The sequence below is a fragment of the Nothoprocta perdicaria genome, unplaced genomic scaffold (assembly GCF_003342845.1).
Source record: "Nothoprocta perdicaria isolate Ctin4 unplaced genomic scaffold, notPer1 scaffold_7, whole genome shotgun sequence".
NCBI classification, from domain to species: domain Eukaryota; kingdom Metazoa; phylum Chordata; class Aves; order Tinamiformes; family Tinamidae; genus Nothoprocta; species Nothoprocta perdicaria.
In genome coordinates this window covers 3,937,828-3,960,440 of record NW_020455976.1, presented here as the reverse complement: position 1 = coordinate 3,960,440, position 22,613 = coordinate 3,937,828, and the positions used below count along the sequence as shown (strand labels likewise).

Sequence of the window (22,613 nt, the reverse complement as noted above, 5' to 3'; positions counted from 1 at the left end):
TTTGCACTCAAAATAAGTGAAGTGAATTCTAATTTGTCTGGAATGGACCCTCCTGTTAAATGTTAAACTGACCTTTTCAAGAGAAATTTACTTGATAGTTCTAAGTGAAGCCTTGCTTTAAGCTAAACCTGTCACTGTGACATGATTAAATTCACTTAAATGTACATTGGTTGCCCCTCTTATTAATGGAAATTGAAATCAGCCTAAATGGTAACCATAAATTTTAAAACAGGGAAAGAGGATGGATAAGGAAAAAACCATGCATGATGTGAAGGTTAAARTGTCTTATCCACCCAAGAAGTTGTGTGCTCAAACAGAAACTTTATTCTGGGAGCAGTGAAAAGCACTGCCTGTTTTCTGTGCATTTACAGTGTCTCAGTTCTAAGCCACAGAAGAAGGGGATGGGAAGCAGTGCATTTTTGGCAGGAACTTGATTTGTGGACACTTAAAAGCATTGGTTGCATTTGTCTGGTCTTCTTTCACCTGTCACTGGACCTTTAAGAAATGTTATCTTGCTTATCAAGCTCCTGCTTGTTTGATAGATGAAAGGACTGTGGGTGCATCTACGTAGTGATGAAAGTGAGTCCCTGGGGCTACCTATGATACAGGAATGACTGTTCCCATTTGAACTATATATTTTAATTTTTGCATCTGTTCCTGCCTCCTTCGCTTCCTCACAGTCCACCATTACATCTACAGTACTTGGCTGTTTGGATGAGAATCTGATCTAAATGGGCCCTAATAAATCAAAACTAAAATGAAGACCTTCCACTTTATGAGCATTTCATCAGTGGCTTTCCATCAAGCAGAGGGACRGTACTTGGCAAGCATCTCCCCCACAAATGGCCAAAGACTTGTGAAGAATCCTTTCTGTGGCTGTTATCTTTACATAGTGTGTGACCTGTGTGATTCAAAGAGCAAATCTGAACCTAGTGTTGTTAATAATTCTTGTTCTGTCAGACTTAGTTTGCACACAGGTGAAATTTGTACAGCTTTAGCCATCTGGGTTGGGATACAGAGTACTTCTATGTAGTATCAGGCAATGCTTCTTAATTATATCCAGATAATCCTTTCTGTGAGCAGGGGACCCAGTAGGATGCATTGCCTGCATGCAAGCATTAAGATGTTCTCTGTCAAGTATGTTAATTGTTTCCTTTTTCTCTGATGCAACTTCCTACCATAAAAATATAAGTAGATGTATATAATATGCACCACTATTTGCCTGTTGTCCAGTAAGTCAGACATCAACATGAACATATCTGTCCTTGGAGAGTCCCTTATAATTGTGTGATAGTGTTAGTGGAGGGCAATATGTTGGAGTGATGGATCCTGCTGGAGAAAGGTTGTGATTTTGTGTAAATTTAGGGTTTTACATGGCTCTTCTGTGGTCATGTGTTGGATGGAGGTCSAGAAGTGTGTTATTTTTAGGGGGCAGATGGTGTTCTTTAAAAGGAAAAAAATCTAAAATAGTTAGGGATAAGGTGCTGGATTTCGATGGTAAGAAAAGCAGGGAGCCAGTGTTTGCTGTAGAGACGGTGGAACTAATTGGAATTAGAAGTTTTTTATACTCACCGCCACATTAAATTTATCTGTTCTGACTTTATGCTAAATTAGCTGAGCGGGGGAAAAAAAAAAAAAAGAAAGAAGGGGACTACTGTGATGTTTCAGTGAAAGCCATTAGAGATATAAAAAAAAGTCCTCACTCTGCACAATTTAAAGAACTTATCTGGCAGAAGTTGTTCAAGGTTGTATAAGATAAGCTGCTGTCAATTACCATTGTATTGCAATTACTRTTTGTTTGCTAATTAAATAGAGCCTGGCTTTTGGTGGCTGAGGAGTGTGTTCTTATTGGTGAGCAGGAGAAGCAGAAATTTGCTGCCTTTGAGTGCATTGAAAGGTGCACCTGCTTTAAAGGGAGTTGATGATAGCTGACGATAATAGATTTATTATGATAAGGTAGAAGGATTTCTAAAGCTGAGTTCCTGTTGGAAGCATTATTTTAGTGACTAGATTGTATAATTAATGTCTTCAGGCATCTACGGCTTTGGAAAGACTTTTTTATTAAATCTAAATAAACTAAAAATTGATGGCTTTGGGGGAAAAATCTTTTGGTCCAATTTCTTTTACATTTATTTGAGGTACTTGTGTACAAGCTATGAGTAATAGATGGTTATAACCCATCAATGAGAATTTCAGTATTAAAGATTCTTTTTAAATATTTTGGTCTGTAGTTTTTCAATTTTCATAGACAGAAAAAATAATTAAAAAATGTGTTTTTGTAATGTTGAGGAAAATAGTAGCTTCATCTTGTACAAGATATTTTCAATATGGGATTTACAGCCTGACTTTAGCTGTATTTCATCATTTACCAGTAACATAAAAGCAAGATACCATTTTATCTGTAGCAGGCACTGACTTTCAAAGATGACTTTCAAAATCAAGGAACCAGAAGAGCTGAGCTCATTTCTGGATTATCAGGCCACAATTCCTGCACACAAAAATGCCAGTGAATCAGTTCTTTAATAGACTGTTTGAACACCTCACCTTGACCACATCTTGCTATATTCTTGATACAGAGCACATTGCTGCTGACCATTTTTTTACAGAGTGATGTGAGGCATTCATTCTCCTCAGGCTTAGGAAATTGTATTAATCTTATGCTGTGGACTTTCATTTCGTTTCCTGTAAAAATCCATCTTCTGCTGCTGGAATTGACCTAAGGTTAGATGTCAAGGGAACAAATTACTGGYACTTTCTTGATACCCCAAAAGTAGCTATAAATAGCATGCTTTATAACTCACTGATCCTTGAGATACACAATGATAAATATACTCCTACCAACCAAGAAGAGAGCATCATGGCTATGAGGGATGTATATACTATTTGAAACCGGCACAAAAAATGATATGGCTGTCTCAGATGATTTTAAAAAAAAAAAAAAAAAAAAAAAGGAAAAACTGCATTTGCATGTTTTAAAGCAGTAATTAATGACTTTTAAGTTCTATATTCTGTATTTTGTCTCGCATACAGATATTGCAAAGACCCCAAGGTTCAGACAAGCACAGCTTTTAAATACAGGCAACAGATTCCTTTTTTTAAGGATGTATATTTGAGCGGGTTAACAACTTGGCCGAGTAACTCAACTGGATCACTATTAGAACTCAGAGCTGGYTGAAACCTTCAGTAGACTAGATTTCATCAGGAAAATGCTGTATTAGTCAGATAAGTCTTTTGTAATATTTTAAAAATGAATATTTTGAATGTTGAACCTATTTGAAATTGAAAATATTTCTTTTTTTTTTTTTCCTTTTTATCTGTATTTTTTTGCCTTTGGGTGAGATCTAGACTTCGCTATAGAGTATTCATTTGAATTGATAATAACACTGGTACTAGTCTGAAGAAATAGTCTAAAACAATTATTTTTTGATTTAATCTCTTTTTCTCTTATATTCCATCCAGATTTCAGAATTTTGATGGYTTGAATTAGAATAAAACCAAAACTTGCTCGTATTGAATACCAAATGGGTTTTGTTTCTATCTTCCAAATAGCTTGAATGATGCACCTTCTAGGCTGGTTTTAAAATGGTCCTTTAGAGTCAGTAGTGTTGTTCCATTATATCAGCCGTGAGCTTCAGACAGTGGTCTGAAAATGTCTTAGGTTGTCTTGGTCTTTTAAGCTTTCAGCTCTTGATTTGTACTGGCATAGTTGAGCTAGGGTTGCATATTGCCTTGTACATGCTTTCACAGTGAAACAGCCTCACTTGGAAGCATCGCTTGTAAGCCRTGCTACTGAAAGCCATGTAGGACCTATGGGATTTTTATGGCCTGATAAAATTCCTAGATCTTAATTGGAGATGTGCTAAAACAGTTCTCTGTATGGGTAACRTGATTATGGATTCAAATATAGCTCTGTTGAGCTAGTGTGTCAAATGCTGTAACTGAATTCAGCCTATAGTGTTTTATTTTTTTGTTATTTTGGCCTGGCAACACTCACTTCTTAAACTTGCTTTAAACTCAATGTTATGATAGAGGTGGGGAGTGTAGGACATCTATGATTATATCTTATCTTGCTGATTAACAGAAGAGATTTCTGCTGCTCTTCCSCCAAGCTACAAAATCCATTAACCACTCATGGAAATGCCTGAAATTTACTCTGGCCATTACCATCAATTAGAAAGCTAATAGTTGGATGATCGTGCTGCAATCTTAGCTATTTGTGTGATTTACAGCCACGTGGAGTAAAGACAGGAAGATGCAACACCCAAAAAAACCACTTTGTCAGCAGGGCCTTAAGAGTAAGACTGCAGTGATGTCAGTATGCCCAGTATAAACCAAATGTCAAGGAAATTGATTAATCTGTCAGGATTCTTTTAATTTGAACATCATCTTTTAAATAATTATAAGAAGGAGTAGCTTGAATCTGGTTCARTATCCACCCTAGCTAAGATAGGATTTATACTGATGACCTTGTGACCTTGAGTCAGGCTGGGCACAGGGAATAGCTTCATTAGGAGTTGCAGTGGTACCTAGTGGAGGATGCTGTAAAGGTTGCTCTTAGAGGAAGGGTGGAGGTTTGCATCCTCAAGTCTGTCTTAAGGAACAAGTTGAGTGGGCGAGGAGACCTTCTTGGCTAATGCTCTTAAACCTGAAGAGAGATCCAGGAAATCTTCCCTAAAATAACAAGGTTATAAGGTAACAAGCATGACTTGAAAGGGATTTTAAAGTGTAGCTATAGCCCCCTGAATAGGGTTGTCCACATCAAATCCTAGGCTTACAATTAATTTCCGCAAGTAATGTCTAGAAATTCTCTTCAAACTAGGATGCAATTAAGGCCATAAAGGACATGCATTATGTGACATTAGAGAGGCATTCAAAGGGGAAGAAAACGTGACTCATTCCTGACTAATCCCAATTTGACATTTTGTCCACTAAAGAATCTGATCTTGCTCTTTGTTTTGGGAATGCAACATTTGTGCTGCAATTTCTCTGAAGCCTGAAGGGAAAAGAAAAGTTGATCTTCACAACACAATGGACTGTTAGTTCTGCTTAAAATGTGGTAACAGAATTTGGTATTTGAAAAGAAAGAAAAAAAAGAAAAAAAAAAAAAAAAAGCCCTTTAYGCCTCAGCTTGCAARCATGGGATGTCTTTGGATTGTTAAACACAGTTTTGAAATGAGTTGTGCTGCCCTGTGGCTTGCTCAGTGAGATGTGAGTATCTAAAGAGACACGGTAGAACAGGATACATATCTCAGGAGAGCTTGGGCTGGTAGATACACCCACATCGCTGCTCTGGCTTTCCTCCCCTTTATTGTTTGCCACAATGGCCTACACTACAAACTGGCTCTTTCTGGGGCTTTCATTTCCAGTGAATTTGTTAGTCTCCAAGGAGCAGCCAGAGGAGTCAGATTAGTTTGCACTGAGATTTACTCATCATAGGCATCTATGTGTTTGCAGTTGGTCTCCACCAAAGAGCATTGTGCTTAAGCAAAGCAGATGTGAAATTAGTTTTTAGCAATTTTAATTGCTAAATTGCAGTTTTAATGGAAGCCACTGCTCCATCTCAAGCAGGAAGACTGCTGTCTCCTAAAACCTAATGAAGGAAAAGTTGTCTCTGCCAAATGGCRTGGCATGGAAAGTGGAGAAGGATGGAAAGACCGGTATAAACAACCCATTGCCTCATAGAGCTGGTAACTCTGGTGTGTTTTGAGAGAATATATCACTTTGAATCTATCAGTTCACTTTTAGGAAATGTCCTCAGGGCAGGCTGTGCACCCTCACATTGCCTTTCTCTCTGCTTTAGCTAAGATTTTTGAATAAATATTGAAACTCATATATAAATTCTATATTGAATAATAAAAAGCTAGATTTTTTCCTGCTTATCTTTAAATTATTCATAACTATCAAGAAAACTATTTTAAGCCAAAAACTGAAAGAAATTTGACAGTTTATATTTCTGCTCATTTAAATTACTCCAAATAAAAGTTGATTAAAAAGAAGAAAATTGAATTAATTTAACTGATTATGCAGAGGAATGTTGATTTTTAGATTTTTCTTTTATTGCTTTTAATTTTCTTGCCCTCCAGCAAGAAGTCTTTCAAGCATTTTCTGTAGGTGGCTTCTTTATTTTGTGATGAGAAAACCGTTTCCGTAAGRGGGAGGGGGAAATGCATTTTGGTAAAGTCATGCAACAATTTGTAACTTTATTTSTAACAAATAGTCACAACTCAAAGCAAGACATTTTCAAAATGAAGGCTTAAATCTTTTTAAATGTAGATTTAAATGTAGTTCAACCATGTGTTTCTTCATTTTGGCATTCATATTAAGGCTTTTTAATGCATATTTATACATGCAAAGCACCAGAAAACTTATGCTGTTGGGGTGGAGTGGGAAGTCCCTGGAACCTGAAGGGACTTGYGTTTTGCTCTGTCATAGACTTCCGTGTAATGAAGGGTAGATTTCTTTCTCCCTTAGGTTCCCCCATCTATAAGGTGGGAACAGTGGGAATCTGCCAGTTCCCTGAGGGCCTCATGAGGGGAAAGTAATTGTGAGATGTGTTCATGCAGTGAGAGTGCCATTCGCATCCCTTGAGTTCCTGAACTGCTTTCTTTTTCTTGGGAATGTCTCTAAAAGTTCATTTCAACCTGTCAGGCTTTATTTGAAGTGTGTTAGTGCACTGACAGGAGCAGGGCTATTACACACATTTAAAAAGTGCTAACTGCGGGGTGGTCATGGCTGTTGGGCCATTTGAAAAAACTGCCCCCTTGAACCAAATTCTTCTGAAGATGCAGGAAAGTCTCTCAAAAAGCTTCACTGTAGCTTAGTCGCAGCGTAGACTGAGTCATAGCTAAAACTCAGCCAAGGTTCATTAGTCAAGTGATGAAGAGGAGGCCAGGAAGACATAAAGGCACCATAGGGCTGGTCCCTGCTGGAGAAGGGCCTTCATCAAAGACAACATGGCCAGGGGAAGAACTGCCTCAGTGTTAAGATCACCTGGCTGCTCAGTGGGATACAGATGTCTTAAAGAGCCTGTCTTCTGCCTTAAAAAGCCTCAAAGGAAAATTACCTAAAGTTTCTACCTTGCTAAGTCCTACTTGTGCAGTGGTGGGGAATAGCAGCTGCTCACCGTGCAGCACTAGGGAAGAAATATGTACAAATGAGCTGCGTGAAGTGTCCAAGGACAGAGCTTTCCCAGGGTTTATAMCCATCTTAGGTTTGTTCTTCAAGGTGGAAAGCATACAACTTTCCCTAATGTGCCTCCATCTCAGCACTAGTGAAACAGTTAGTGTTGGGAATGGACAAGATCTCTGGGAGTTCACTTAGGGAGAAGGTTAGCCAGTGGTGAGAGGCATTCAGGTGAGACAAGGTAATTCTTTGTAAAACAAGAGTAACTCTAAGGGGATAAGATTTGACAGGACAAAACGAGAACAAAAAACCCCATAGCTCTATTCTAACCTGAGATGGGAACTCCAGATTCCTTCTGGAATAAATACCAGGGTCATATAAGCAGGAGTTGAAACAGGCACCAAGTCAAAAGTGGCATCTATCAATGGCTTGCGAAAGCCTTAATAGGAAGAATGTCTGAATTTAAATGGTTAGTGGTCGAAGAAGCCTTTGACRTTATTAGCTTTTGTGAAACATGGTGAGATGACAAAAATCAATGGGAAACTTTAGTTGTTGGCTATAAAACCGCAAAGGGGAAAGAGTTTCAATTTAAGTGATGTGGGAATAGCAGCTCAGCTTGGAGAGATCCCCGGAAAGAAGGAATGCAAATGCCAAGACCTTTACCGTAGCGTTTACAAATGTATTTGAAGCATCAGACTTAGGAATATAAATGTTACTGAATTACCAGCTCCAGTATTTTTCATGTTAAGGCATGGAAGATTTTTTTAATAACTTAATTATTGCTTTATTCAGAGAAGTGCAGCTTGTCACGCCATGATTCTCCCTTCCCAAGMAAGCGACCCAAAAATCTGTTCGTGTAAAGATTAATGTGATGTCTTGTACTCAGCTGGCCAGTGAGACTTGCCACATGGCAGGTCTATTTATATAGGAGGTTAGGGTGGGCATGTAGTAATTATTGTTGATTCTTACTCAAAATATTTGATTCTTGCKGAGAGGGATGAATTCATCTGCAGAAGCAGAAGCAAACTAGAGCTTCTCTGTTTTCCCCATTCCAGCTCTGGGTGGGTGGCCCTGCTCTGCTGTCCCTAGCCACGTTGTAAGTCCTGGGGTTGGCTACTGCTTGATGAGTAGGTAGAGCAGCACTTCGAACAGTGCACGAAGGATGGGGATACCATAYGAAAGACAGTCTTCTTGGGCAATAGCAGAGTCATGTCAGTGTATGAAAGCTAGGCGGAACTGGTAGCAAAAGAACAACAACATTAATAAATTATGGCAATTAAAGTTAGTACTTTTTAATAAATGAGTTGGAACATGGATTTTTGTGTGTTAATATATGCCTTTTATGAGAAGACTGCACCCTCACAGGCAAAAGAGAAGACATTGCATAGCTTATACTCTAGATATAATGTTTTTATTTCTTGTTGTAGAATTATTTCAGAAAGATCTAGGAGAAAAGAAAAAAAAAWTTTTGATCAGCCTTAAGCATTGTTTATTTTATTGGTTTTGTTTTTTTTCCAAGTCTTCATCAGCTTAGATAAAATAAGAACAGACAACCTTAATTTGTAAGAAAGGAGAGTAAAAAAAATCTTGCTAGAAAATTTATTTAATCTATACATTCAAACTGACAGTCCTCTGGATTTCAATCTGCAGTTCTTAAGAAAGGAGATAATTTCCATAGGGTTCATGTTACTGGTTCATTCAGACTGCCTATTATAGTTTTGAAATATTGGTAGGAATGGATTGAGATATATTCATGACAGTAGGTRGACTAATGGAATTCACTGACTTTATTTAAAATGTGCTGAAGTTTATTATAATACTGTAATAGAAATGTCATTTAGTCTGACGGTAGGAGCGGGAAAAGCCCTGTCAATGAATAATAATGAAGCTATTTAAATGTCAACTTTCTTGCAAACAGTTTGCAAAATATAAATTATTCTAGATATTTTTAGTCAAGTTTGGTTTTAATTTGTTACACAGGAAAGTTTAGTTTCAGTCCCACAATTCTGGCTTTTTTTTTGTGCTGTCAAATGAACTGGTAATAATTAAAGTGCTCATCTTGGGTGTTAGCAGAATACAGTGGGATTTACACACAAAGTAGGGCTTTGATTCTAAATAGTTACTGGTAATGTTTGAGATTGATTTAATGGAAATAATTACAACTAAGATGGAGCAGGTGTGAAATTATCAGAATCAAGGCAAAATACACTCTGGATATTACATTTTAACTATTTATCCACAGGATTTCAGTAACATCCACAATTCACCAAGACGTAATAAGATGCTTGCTGTTCATTTGGTTACATATAGTTAATSAGTAGCTGTGCGCTTGGGCAGAAGGTTCAGAAGCTGCATGGCTTCACTTCTGTGTCCTGGGCTTCGCCCTTCCAGGTGATTCAGCTGGATACCAGCTTGCTCTAATCATTTTATACAGAAACACCAAAATGGAGTTCTCTCCACAAAGCTTCAGAGGAGCAGCCTGGCACACGGTGGGGGATGTGGGTTGATACGAGGCTGTTCCCCTTTAGACATCTGGGTTTGAGTTTGGTCATCTGTCGTTACCACCTACAGCCTGCTGAGGTACAAGTGTCTTTTAAATGACTTTTGGGATAGGGCAGCTTCCTGGGACACCAAAGGGCTGCCAGTTTTCAGGACATAGAAAGGAGTCTCCTGCTGCTTCATATACCCATTTAATAACAAAAAAAATGAAGAGCTCAATATGTAGTCTGCCAATTAATGCCTGTTTATATGTCGTAAGAACATGATGAACCGAGGTAGGTGATATCCCCTTGGGTTACACCCCAGTGATGCCTTCATGTAGGCTCAATATTTCATCTGATGCGATCACTTTCTTGCACTGCTCCATGCACGTGACATCCGTAACTCCTTCCTTGTATTAAAGTACTGCTATGTTCTCATCTGCTGTTTCATAACATTTATTCCCCTATTAAAACTAAGGGTAATTAGAGTGGTGTGAGAGAAACAGCAGCTTGTAGTTGGGCAGGTAAAAGGCCTGGATTTTAGTAATTTGAGAGCGAGGAGACTGAGATCAAACAGTAGCTCCTTTGATCGCTTGCGTATTTGTTCATCTGCATGTTTTTCCAAGCTTTTTGCTGCTTTTATGGATGTTGACAGAAGCACACGCTTCCATCTGTAGATAACATTACCTGTAAATAAAGCTGTGAATGCAAAATAATTGCCTAGAGATTTAAAGTAAAAAGTAGCTGGCAATTCTGACTGAGGTGATTATTTGCAATAGTCCTGCAGCATCTGTCTGGCTGTGCTGTGATGGTGGTGCTGTTTTTTTTCTTTAACAACTTTGTAATAGGATTTGAGTCAAACTTTCATCACTCTTGCCCCGTTTTGGAGGCTCACATTTTAAAACCACTATCATTGCTTAAAGGAGTTGCATTACTTTGTTAATATATTTTTTATAATTATAATAAATATATAATATATAAATATAATAAATATAATTATAATAAATATAATTATAATAAATAATAATTATAATATATTTTTTCTTCACTCCAATGGGTCAGATTTGGCCCTTAYGCTCTCTACATTTCTTTGACTTAAATTTTTAAAAGGATGTGCATATAGATATATATGTGTCTAATGTAAGATAAATACTAAACGTTTATAGAACTCTTGACTATGAAAAGGCAGGAGTGATGTGAACAAATAACATAAACTAGCAGTCCTTGATAAGACTGGATCCAACTCTTGCCATGTGGCTCCCATTACCTAGATACTGGAACATCTCTGAAAGACTGAATATAGAAATAACTAAGAGCATCCTTCCCCTCAGTCCACTGAGGAAATAGCTCACTTTGTGGGCTCCCAAGAGAGATGACCTTCTGAAGGGGAAGATCAATCAGTAAATAAGAACTTGGTATTCGTATTCCAGCTAACAAAGGTCACGTATGCGCGTATGTTTGGAGGAGGGGAGAATTAAAAAACAGTCTGAATCTGTAGGCCAGCAATTATACAACCAGGACAGACACCTGCATTTGCTTTGAATAAAGTTTCTGAATAGAAACACTCATCTTTAATCCAAAATGACATTTTGATGTAGTCCATTGTAATGGATAAAGAAATAAGCTTTGTTGTTGCCTTTTTTTCATATGCTGACTGCAAAACCTGAAATCCCAGAAGCTATTATGTGAATGTATTTATCTGTAGGTAAGGAACCTGATCCAAAATCCCAATCAAAAACAAAAGGAAAGGAGGCTTTAGTATATGTTAAGTGCCTTAAATATCTCTGTGGGTTTGACGGTTTTCCTAGGTAGGACAGAACCTGGAAATTATGGCTGTGCATGGGTGGCTTTGAAATGACTGGGCTTTGCAGTGATTAGCAGAAGGAAAGTTTGYACTACTGCTCACAAGGGAAGTTCCTTAGTGCATTTGTACATTTTAATTACAAGTTTTATTTAGAGTTTTCTTTTCTGGAACTACATATTATGTTTCCAAACGACTTTTTTTTTCTCTCTCCCAGAGAAGTTTCATTTTTCTGCCGTTTATGCATACCAGTTGTGCTAGGTTTGGGCTGATTATCTAAAAAACTTGACTATTAGTACATAAATTAGCCAAGGACGAGCTGCTTAATGAAAAAAGCTGCTAATGATGGATCCAAATTCCAGTCAATGTCAGAATAAATGTTACTACTCTAAAGAGTTATATACTGTTATATAACATATAAGTATAATATATAAGTATATATACTTATATACTGTTGTGTTTGTTCATTTTTTTGTTCCTCTCAAGGACACGTAGTCAGTGTCTCTATCAGCAATGCTCGTATCAGAAGTGTATTATTTTCTCTGCTGAATGGTGTTGCTAAAGCAAGACAAAACCACATCTGTCCRTACAGTCTGCTGGCCCATGTGACGAAGCTGTAGACATTGTAATGTCTGTGTGGTTAGATTTTTCACAAGGATGTCAGTGTTTTTCACAGAAAAATTAACTCATCTGAAGCATCTAAAATGGGGCATGCTGAGAAAAGTCTTGATAGCTTTAGGAAAATTTAGTATGAGCTTGGAGAATGAAATGATAACTTTAGCCCCTTGCTGTCTGCTCTTTTATATTTATGGCAATCATTATCATCATCTCCTACATGCTGAATTTAACATTTCTCATTGTACATGTTTATTTTAAAGTGCTTTGGGAAGATGCTGGTTTAATTTTTCCTAATCTAATTTAAATGCAAACGATAAGCACTCACATGATGCTGTGTGTATATAATTAAGCATCATTATATGCTACATGAATCATTCAAAAAGCTCCAGAGAGCCATTTTGCTATGTAAAACATGACTTACACTGAAAAGCAGCCAAGTGACTGGGGTTTCTGTGATTAAGTGTTTGTACTTATGAAATCCCTCTTTGAATTATAGGTCAACAGATTATGGGACAACGTATGAGAAGATGAATGATAAAGTGGGCCTGAAGACCATTTTGAGCTACTTGTATGTTTGTCCGACAAACAAACGCAAGGTAAGAAATACTGTAGCTGGCTTGTTTGGACTTTCATTCTTCTTCTGACCCAGTCATTCCTGCCCATTTCTTCACCATCTTTTGCTGGTTAGCGAGTGAGGAAATTTCTCCTCTTCAAGAAACATGCCACCAAAACGTAAGCTGGTTTGTACCACCTGGAAGGTGCTTTTCAGGTTATATGTTGCTACTGCAGATGCTGTGAAACAAATAGGCTTAATGGTTATTGTGCATTTGATCATTTGTCTACCTTTTGGCTGGTGGTGATTTTGCTGTTCAAGAGCGAGAGCCTCATTAAAACGATGGAAATACATCTACAGCAACCAGACTGTATGAAATATTGTTTGTCTTTCGAGTGCTCCCAATAGTGAACTGAACAGGATTTAACAAAATCATKCAGAGAAAATGCCTTCCAAAGCCCAGAGGGTTTTAATCATGCAAGCACCCTCCTGAGTAACAATTTACCAAGAATTTAGAATACTGACATACTCACGAAAGGTAGTTGATGCCTCYTTTCATATATATTTTGATTATATTTTTGAAATGTGGAGGTATATAATAAGAAGAGTTGAAGCCTTGTTCCTTTAAGAGAAGAAAGGCTTATATTGTCACACACGGTTKTGTTTGTAAAAGAGATCTTGCTTAAAGACTCCCTCATATGCTCAATTAAGAAAGAATTAGACTCTTGTTTAGCGGTAGACAATTACTGCTACTGATGTTTTGATGTGGAGACTAAGCTTAAATGATTCAGATATCACTAATGATTTAATTTCAGATTTCCCAATACAYTGGTCAAAAATAAAGGAATGAAAAAAATCAAAGCAAAATTAAATAAAGTAGTTGTGACATTCTCTTCCCCTTGACTCATTAGTTGAGCTTAGAGCCCCCAATCAGCATGTGGAAGGCCCAAATCCAGCTCTATCCTTTCCTCGAGGGCATGTGAACTTGTCTAGATTAGTCACCTCTCTCTCCAGTTTCTGTCACACAGGCTAGATGTTTGACCTCYCTAAGCAGAACTGAATTGCATCAGTAGGAAATGTTAGTGAAGACCGACCTCCAAAGGAGGTTGTTTATCTGGACAGCTGAGGTTACTGTTGATGCTATTGTCATTTCACTAAACACTTAAGGAAAAACTGTGAAAGAAAGAAGTAATTGTCTTAGCCAGAGAGGACAATGCTTAATTTTATTCTCTTGTAGATGATATTTAACTCTTTTTGTTTAAATTAAAAAAAAAAAAAAAATCTAGATGTAAATCATTAGACCTATTAAGAAACTGACCTTAAACACCTRTCAAATGCTCTTAGTTATATTATGGTTTAATCGTTTGTAGCTATAGCATTACAGTGCTTCCCTGTTTTGATGAATTTGTTTTTTGCTGGATGAGCAACAGGAAAAAAAAAAAAAATCAGCTGCCACTGTTTTGATGCCAGCTGATTGATTTCTCATACCTACCTAAATTGCTGTGATTATGCAAGCCTGGAAAAAGGCTTAGGCGTGGAGAAGTGAATGAAGTTTTGATTATTTTTTAAAAAGTACTAAAATAAAATCTTCAAATCTCCTGATGAAAGTCAGGCTAAATTGGATCATTCATTAGTAGCTTGTTGTTTTGCTGTATTTGTTTCTCACTTGTCACTTGACTGTACTAGAGCAAGTCATAGGGTCATGGATATAGAAAAATGAGAGAAATTAAACAATTTTTTGTGTTTTTTTCTCAAATGTTTCTAGCTATCATCCACCTTATGGCAAACTATTTACTTAAAGCTAAACCACTTTTTCACTTTTAAGTATTAAGAAAGCTAAATCTATCTGTTTTTCTAACACATTTGCTAAGCATCTCCATAGTACTTCAGCTAATACAGTGGAATGTAATGCTTGTTAAGTAAAGCTCCCTTTTTCTAATGCAATTGTTAGTTAACTATTATAACTTCTAACCAGTAAATACAGCTRGAAATGATAACTTTGGTAGTTTTCTATACAGACAATACAAATTGCATCCTTTCMAACAAAGTCTCTAGACCTAATTTATTGCTGCTTGCATCTTTGCAAACTTAAGTTACCTCTGAAAGGTCAAAATCCAACAAAAATTCAATAGACTGAATCTTGAATACAAGGTGTTATAAAAAGGTTACGGATGACTTATCTGATAAAAGGATTAAGAAAGCAAAGCAGTGTCCTCAGCTACTTAAAACAGAGATTTTATTGCTAAATACAAGTGAAAGAAAAACTTAGTTCCAAGTAAGAGGCTTTACATCGCCTTCTGAAAATCTGATTTCAAAACAGGACAGTTAAGGTCTCTGTAATGATCAGAAAATCAATCAGGTTGACATTGCAGTGTATTTGGCCACCATTGTTTCCCGTCACAGTTTTTTTGTGTGTGTGCCTAAATATGTATTTTATGCATGGAGAAAGCACATGCTTAACTAAATTTCTAGAGCTCTGGTGTCCTTTGAACTTTAAGCAGTGTTTCTGAGGGGTGTGAGAGGGAAAGAAATCTGGAATAAGGTGACTTTTATACAGGCTATATATAGTGCTCTTCCTACTATGACTGTATCTGCTTGTAGCAACTTCTGTGGTGAAATTCTAGGGCAGGATTTGCACTAATGACTAAAGAATTTGGAGATGTCTTTATTTTATGATGTCCAATTTGCAATGCTTTGGAAGGGATTGTAATAGAAGAGTGACAGTGTGCTCTTAATTACAAACATTTTATTTCTCGGTGCAGGAAACTATATTGTTGTGCTTATTGCAATCCTGGGGCCATTTATTTTGTTTTATGGTTGTTGGATATTCTTGCTTTTATAACATAATATCTATTCCAACCCTCACGCCTTGCGTATCTAGAACTCTGATCTGTTTGTGTAAGGAAGCTGGAAAGAGGGTCTGGAGGGTCTGACAGTCTTGTACCATAACCTTCCCCAGCGTTTGCAGGACAACTATTTCTTAGTCTAAAGCACAATCACTTATTCATATTAAAGGAAAGTTGCATCAGAGACCCTGACAAACTGAAAATGTAATACTTTAATGAACCAGAACATTTTATTCYGAAGCCGGATGTCAGCCTGAAAATTACTGGGGAAATATAATATTTCTGGGCAATCCTCATCTTGCATGTCCCAATTAAGARTTATATAAGTATTGCATGGATTCAATTGCCAAGTGGGAGAAATGGAACTGATAGTATGATGATAGGGCTTGAGAGTAAGTGGAAAGATGGTGGAGGCTGCAGCTGGCAGGTAAAGAAGGTCTGAAGCTTTTCACGAGGAGCGAAAGAAAGGAATTAACAGATCACTCAGGCATCCTTCAGTTTCGAGGCCTGAAAGATTCATCTGGTGGCACAGAAATTACAGTGCAGTGGGTTTACTATATAATCATGCCTGATGTTTGTCAGAGAATAATAATACTGTGCTCTAGAGAAACACTGTTGTTGTCATCTTTGTGATTTTTTTTTTTTTTTTTTTTTCGGGTGGGAATCTGTGTGAACCCTTAGCTACCGTGGCGCAGAGAACCCAAAGTGGAAGCTGTGGCTTTTGCAATCCAGCTAAGCCACCTTCAGCACAGGCTGGCTCTGAAAATCCTTCAGCACCTCTGGCTGCACCTTTTTCTTCCCTCTCTCATGCTGTGGTGGTTTGGGTAGCCATCTGGTGAGCCGGATCAGGGACTTACCTGCCTGCAAAGTAACCCTTTTCCAAGTCAAAAAAAAAAAAAAAAAAAAAAAAAAAAGGGGGGGGGGGGGAAGGGGGGAAAAAAAAAAAAAAAAAAAAAAAAAGAAAAAAATGAAAACAGACAAAAGGAAAATCTTTCAGGTGGCAGGGTGAAACTGCCCATTCTGGCAGTAGCTTTCACTCAAGTTGGCCAGCAGTCAGGATGGGCCTGTGCCACRGGAAAGCTGCAGCACCTGCCGTAAAGGTACCTTAGTTAAATGCCTGTGATTAAATTTTCCAAAAGCTATTTCAGCAGAAGCAGAATGATGCTATCAAGGAAGGGAAAATTATTTACAAAATSTGATACTGGGAACATTTTAGCAAAAGCCTCTAGATCTCAAAAGCCTTTTTTCCYCCCGCCTTTTAAAAGTAGCAACTTGTAGGTCAGGTCGGGAGTTGCAGGCATTTTCTCTCCCACTCCCCTTCTAAGTCTCTAGTCTTTTAAAATAGATGAATTTTACAAACCTTGCACTCTGTATGAGAAGGGTTTATGCACTGTTGCTGTTAATACTGAGCAAATGCTAACAGCATTTCCCCTAAACATTTGTAATACATAAATGATTTTTCTCTGGCTGCACCTCAGTCTTCCAAGTTCTCTTTTCCCCAGATATTTCCTTAGTGGGGAAATAAAGGCTTCTCCAATAGTGGAAAAGTGATGTGTTTCTTAATTATGGGATGAAAGTCCTTGTTACAACAGTRTTTCAGTGTTGGGGCCAGTATATGTTAACAGTAAACATTTGATATCTTAGTAAAAAATAAACATTGCTTAGAATTGTCCCATTGAAATAGCAGGTAATAGCTGAACTTACCTTTAGTTGAGACTGCTTCCAATGAGGAAACCAAGTGTATCGTGTATGCGATATTGACTGTTCCTTGCAAAGCAGTGCAGTTGGAATGATGAGCTGTAGAATGCATCTAATTGGATTTATTCTATTAATTAATCTGTTCATGAATTTCYGAAGATTTTCACTTTCTGGAAAAGAACAAACATTAACTGTGTTAATAAATTGTAGCAAATAATCTATTCATTCCTTCTAGGAAAGAAATATAAATATACAGAACTTGTAGAGCTTCCTGCTGTCTCTGAATGCCGATTTTCTTTTAAAAGCATATTCCAATTCTTCTCTCTATACTCGGAAAAGCTAAATCCTTTACCCAGACATTGCAAGTAACGTTGTATTATAAAAAAAAAAAAAAAAGTGTTTTGGAAATAAAGATGAGAAACACATTATTAGCAGTTTAAACTGCTGATCTATTGCTGTTTGATACTGTTCTGAATTACAGCTTTTCTTCAGGAAATTACAGAAAAGGGTAATATAATATTATAGCCATGTATAAACCTTGCCAATAAGAGATGTGAAAGACCTGTTTATTAGCATTCTCTCACTGAATTACTGTACTTTCAGGCTGTGTGACTGATGACACAGACTAGGGAGAAGAAATACCTTAGCACGGGGATCTCTGTCTAAGTTATAGAGCTTGTTGAGTTTTTTGTCAACCAATAAGAGAAAATCTCTAATGTGCCCTGGGCTTATGTGTGTCAGCTATGGCTATTTGTTAGGTGCATACAGTCTTCTGTGAGGGGAAGTAAAATGATTTAAGGGTGTCCACCTGAAGGAGGAGTGTTTGGGAATAAGACATTGGTGGATTAAAGAAGTGAAGTAAAGAAATCTCAGTTGAGATCTTGAAAATCCCTTCTTTTTCAATATTTTGGCATTCAGTTTCATGCAAACCTGCACACAGTAAGGTTGAACATCTTTTATAAAATCCTCTCAAATAGGTTGGCATTGCATGGAAAATCCTACAGCTATGGAAATGAAAAGTGGGTGATGAGGTAGGTGCTGGTGGGACTTTGCAGTTGGTTATCTAGAGTTTTTCTTTGCCTTGGAAAACCCTGCTGGCTAATTCAGACACTATATCCTTGCACACAGCACACTGTGTTCTTTGCAAAGAGTCAGTTTTTGCAACATCTTCCTTCTTTGTGCTTTCAGAACCCTTTGTATCTGTGTATCTCCAGTTAATTAATAAAATGCTGGGTGATAAGCCAGCCRCTTTGATACTATTAATAGTACTGATGCATCTCATGAGATTTTATTTCCTGTGGGACTGTCCCCCTCCTTGCCACTGCCATTTCTTTCTTTCTGCAGATCTGCCTTGATTTTTTTCCTTTCATTCCTCCAACTGCTTGGATTTTAATTGCTGCTCAGTACAGTGTCCTCTTTTTTTTCTCACTCTGAAGATGAATGGATTACAGATGCCTTCCTTTTTTTTTTTATATTTAGTGGTTGCAATTAGCACCTTTATCACAGCATGTTGAGCTCTGTCCTGCTGTGTATGTAGCTCCCAGATAACGGGTATTTATTGTAAATATAATTGCATGTGTTTCAATGCTGGCCAGATCCCTAACTACTTCTAATTCATTTCTATTAATGAGCTTTAAATGAAAGGARTGGGGACCCTGCTTTCCTACCATGAAAAAAAGAAAAGGGGAGGGGGAAGTAAATGTTTTTATCTTTCAATCAAGATAGGACAAAATTAACCCATTTTAACTTGTGTGGAAATGTTTCAGTGCTCATTTGTTTCCTGTGGTATTAGAGAGTTTCTTTTGCTTTAGAGAAGTTCTGATTTTGGAAGGTAAACCTCACAATAGTAAAAGATGAAACGCCAGCTTATGTGCTTGGTGCTGGGCATCTGTTCCCAGCTGCAGTCTGCTCTCCTGAGCATCTTTTTCATAGAGTTGAACAGCTCCATGTGACTCTGCTGTTTCTTTAGAAAGTTACCCTCAGTTGCTAGAATTCGCTTTKTAGTAATGATCTCAATCTTGTCTCTGACCCGTCTCACCATGGAAGCTTGTGGAAGTCTGATGTGACGGCAGCTCTGGATTCGTCATTCAAGGAAAGACAGTTCTTTCCAGTCCTTCTCTCCTTGTAGGCCTTAATAAATCTTAGTGTCAAGTGATCAGTTTATTTCAGAGAGGTTGAGCTGGAGCCCAGCAGAGGTCAAAACACCCCTTGCTGCAGAGTTTATCAGATCCTGTGGCTGTCAAAGGATTGCATCCTTAGCAAATTAGGCACAGTGGGAAGACCTAKGGTCTGTGGACCATCAGTCATTCCAATACTCTTGCAATCCTTTCTTTCAACRGTAAAATCAATTATGCTGTTGCTCTCCCGTTTTCATTTGGAGGAAAGGTCCTGGTTAGCTGCAGGCAACGAGTGCAGCCTTCAAAGAGACAATCATAAGAGACTTAAAATGTGTTGTCTTACAGATGTAAACCTTTTTTTTTCCTTTTATGACTTGGTGCCCAGGAGTTTTCAAGGAGGTGGYTTAAGGGCAGTCTTTTCTTATCCTTTGAAGGATCTTTTGAGGATCCACCTTTTGCTGAAGTTTTGCAGATTGAAACAAAAGCTGCATCAAATGAAATATGTCAAATAAACCACATAAAGCAGAAATGTATGTGAAGCATCCCCCTGAATTTACTTAAATATTTCCTAGGATATGACCATGGATAATGATTGTTCATAGTCTTATCCTTTCTTTCAGTGACAGAGAGAGAACATTTTTGGAGGAAGGTGTTAGGGTAGAGAAATTGATGTTTTTTATCATTCTATTAATCATTCTGCTGTTTTGATGGACTGTTTCGGGTAGATAGGAATATATATTCCTTTTCAAATCATTTTCTCCAACACTGAGGTGGTTCTTCACTTGATCTTTTCTCTGAGGACAGCTGTCTAAATCTCTTGCATTCAGGCAGTTTTTGGCTTCAGATTTCATTTCTTGATCAGGAGAAGAGCTGTAATCCTGAGTTTATTTGGGTCAGAATTATGATCATGGACTGCAGAGAGAGTGCAATTAGTTTCTAGCAAAATAACACTATAGAAATGTATCAGATTACTCAGTACCTGCAGGAAAATATCTCCTAAATTAAGAAGTTTTTCATAAACTGCAGTTCAGAAAGAGGGATGGAGTAAATCTGCTTGCTGACAAGCTGCTGTAATATTATTTTCAATGAAGCTAATGCAATTAAGATTATTTTTGGAAATTCATTGGTCTCCAGTTTTATAGCCATCTGATAATACATAAGGTATGCTTTTCACTTCTGCTTATGCTGTCTTTATATTCCAAACTAATGTTTCTACCTGTGCAAGAGCCTTACTCTAGACTGAGAACAGACTCAATTTCCATCTCAACAACTGATTTGCAGGTTCTCCTCATCCTCCTTAATGAATTGTGTGCATGCTTATTTGATAAATGTTTTTAAATATTAGAGCTAAAGTGGGAACTATAGAAGTTGAAAGCYTTTATAAAAACAAGGATAAAGCCAAAGTTTCTTACTCTGAGTTTGAAAAGGTAAATTGCTGCCCATACCTTTTGGATGTGATGTGAAGCAGCTGCAAATCAGCAGTGTTTAACTGGAGACCAGGAAGCTTTGTAAAGTGGCAGAGCCTGAAGAACTGGCCCTATATTGTTAGTCTTTAACACTGAGCTCATGGGAAGCCAATAATTAACAAGTAACTTGGTCCACGTTAACAAAGTGAAAACAAAGTCCCATCTTTCAAAGTGAGTATTCTGACTTTTGAAGCGTGTCTGACAGCATTCAGTACCAAGCTTTCTGATTCGTGCCTGTAGTATATGACAACCCTCACAATAGCCATTAAACTCAAAGCCCTTGCCATTATTCGACATCCATATCTCTTCTTGGCTATGAAGTGAAATCAAAGGCCATTTATTCCACTGCTGCTCTTGTAAAGCTATCAAAAATAGTGGCAGTTTTGACATTTTCCCACTCAAAGTAGTACTGCAGTATGCCCTTGTATATCATAGAAGCCTCCAAGGACACACACTGAATGTTGAAAGTATTGATGGGGAAGTGTTAGCCATGGAATTCAGTTTTAAACATAGGATTTACCCAAACTGAGGATGGCTTGAAATGTGTTATTTCCATTCTGACCTATTTCCCTAGGTAAGCTATCCTTTTGATACAAACTGTACAGTTTTGGTAAAATAATCTGTTTTATGTCCTTGAGTTCTCTTATTGCTTTATTCCTCAGAGATTTGGCAAATAATCTGTAACATGAACTCTTCTGTAAGATTCTCTTTTAGCAAGAGAATACATATGGCAGGAGTTTAGAGAAAAAAGAAATAATGCACTATTAGTTCCCGCCCAGATATGGGCAGATGGGATTGATGGTAGCACAATAATGTGTCTAACTACAGTCCAGACCTGCTTTATTGTCAAACTGTCGACCTATCTATTTATGCAAGAGATACTGATTAGAACAAAAGACAGTAGCTGTAATATTAATATTTTTCCTGTGMAAAACTAGGGAAAAAAACTGTCTAAGCAATTGAAAATCATGCTGTTGAGGGTCTCAAAGTTGTATTGAAAATCTGTACATCAGAGGTTTTTTTTWATTTGCCTTGTGGTTTTTGAGCCATAAGATATGCAGATCTCAATTTTATACCATTTCAGTGCTACGTTGCATCAGGAATATGCTTGTTTAGTAATGAAACGGTGAAAATGTCCCATTACCATAATATTTCAGAAGTTGGTCCTAAATGAGAAGTTACTGTAGTACTATGGCATAATTATGCAATGGATTTTGGAAATGAAAACCTAAGAAAAAAACAAATTCATGGATACTGATAACAGGAGCTCTAACTCATCTCATTCTTGCCAGGCCTGCAGTAAAGCATATGCAGGTGTGCATGCATCTTGGTTGCACTTGCTCACCCCCTGGTTGTTGTATGTAGGGAGAGGAGGCTGATGACAATTAATGAAATGGATGAAGTTGACTGCTAAGAAAATACGTAATTTGAAACTTGTAGGCTGATAACAAGAGAAATAGAGACAATCAAGTCTCTAAGGGAGGCCTTATACATATAGCATCAAGAGTAAAGAGATCATTATAGGAACAACCAGACTTCTGGGACAAAATGGATATAATTCAACATCTGGTGAGAAGATATTGTAAAAACTGCAAATTRACTTTTTCTTTAGTTCTAGTATGTGAAAGGGGTGGTTCCCTTTTTGCAAGGACAGAGAGCAATTTTACAGAGCCAGAAGAAAAAAAATCTCAGAAGTCCAAGATGACACAAAATGGTAGATACAGTATGAAAAGTAACTGAAAATATGGCACTGTGATCAGATTGTTTCACAGAACTTTCTTCTAAATCCTCATTTTTCTCTTAAATCCTTTGATTCCCACCTTTCCACCTCTTTCTCATTAGTACCAAAAAAAGGAATGGCATAAAACTTGGGAAGCAGGGAGAATACAATGCCTAGTATGTGTGGGAGAAT

The 22,613-nt window shown here is 37.4% G+C and overlaps 1 protein-coding gene across 1 annotated transcript in view; it reads left to right on the top strand.

Moving 5' to 3' along the window:
• Positions 1–22,613, top strand: part of LOC112957051 (VPS10 domain-containing receptor SorCS1) — a 269,061-nt gene that overhangs the window by 102,471 nt on the left and 143,977 nt on the right. Inside the window, exon 3 of the mRNA XM_026050581.1 lies at positions 12,518–12,617. Coding sequence (XP_025906366.1) covers positions 12,518–12,617 — 100 coding nt within the window. The remainder of the gene's footprint in view (positions 1–12,517; positions 12,618–22,613) is intronic.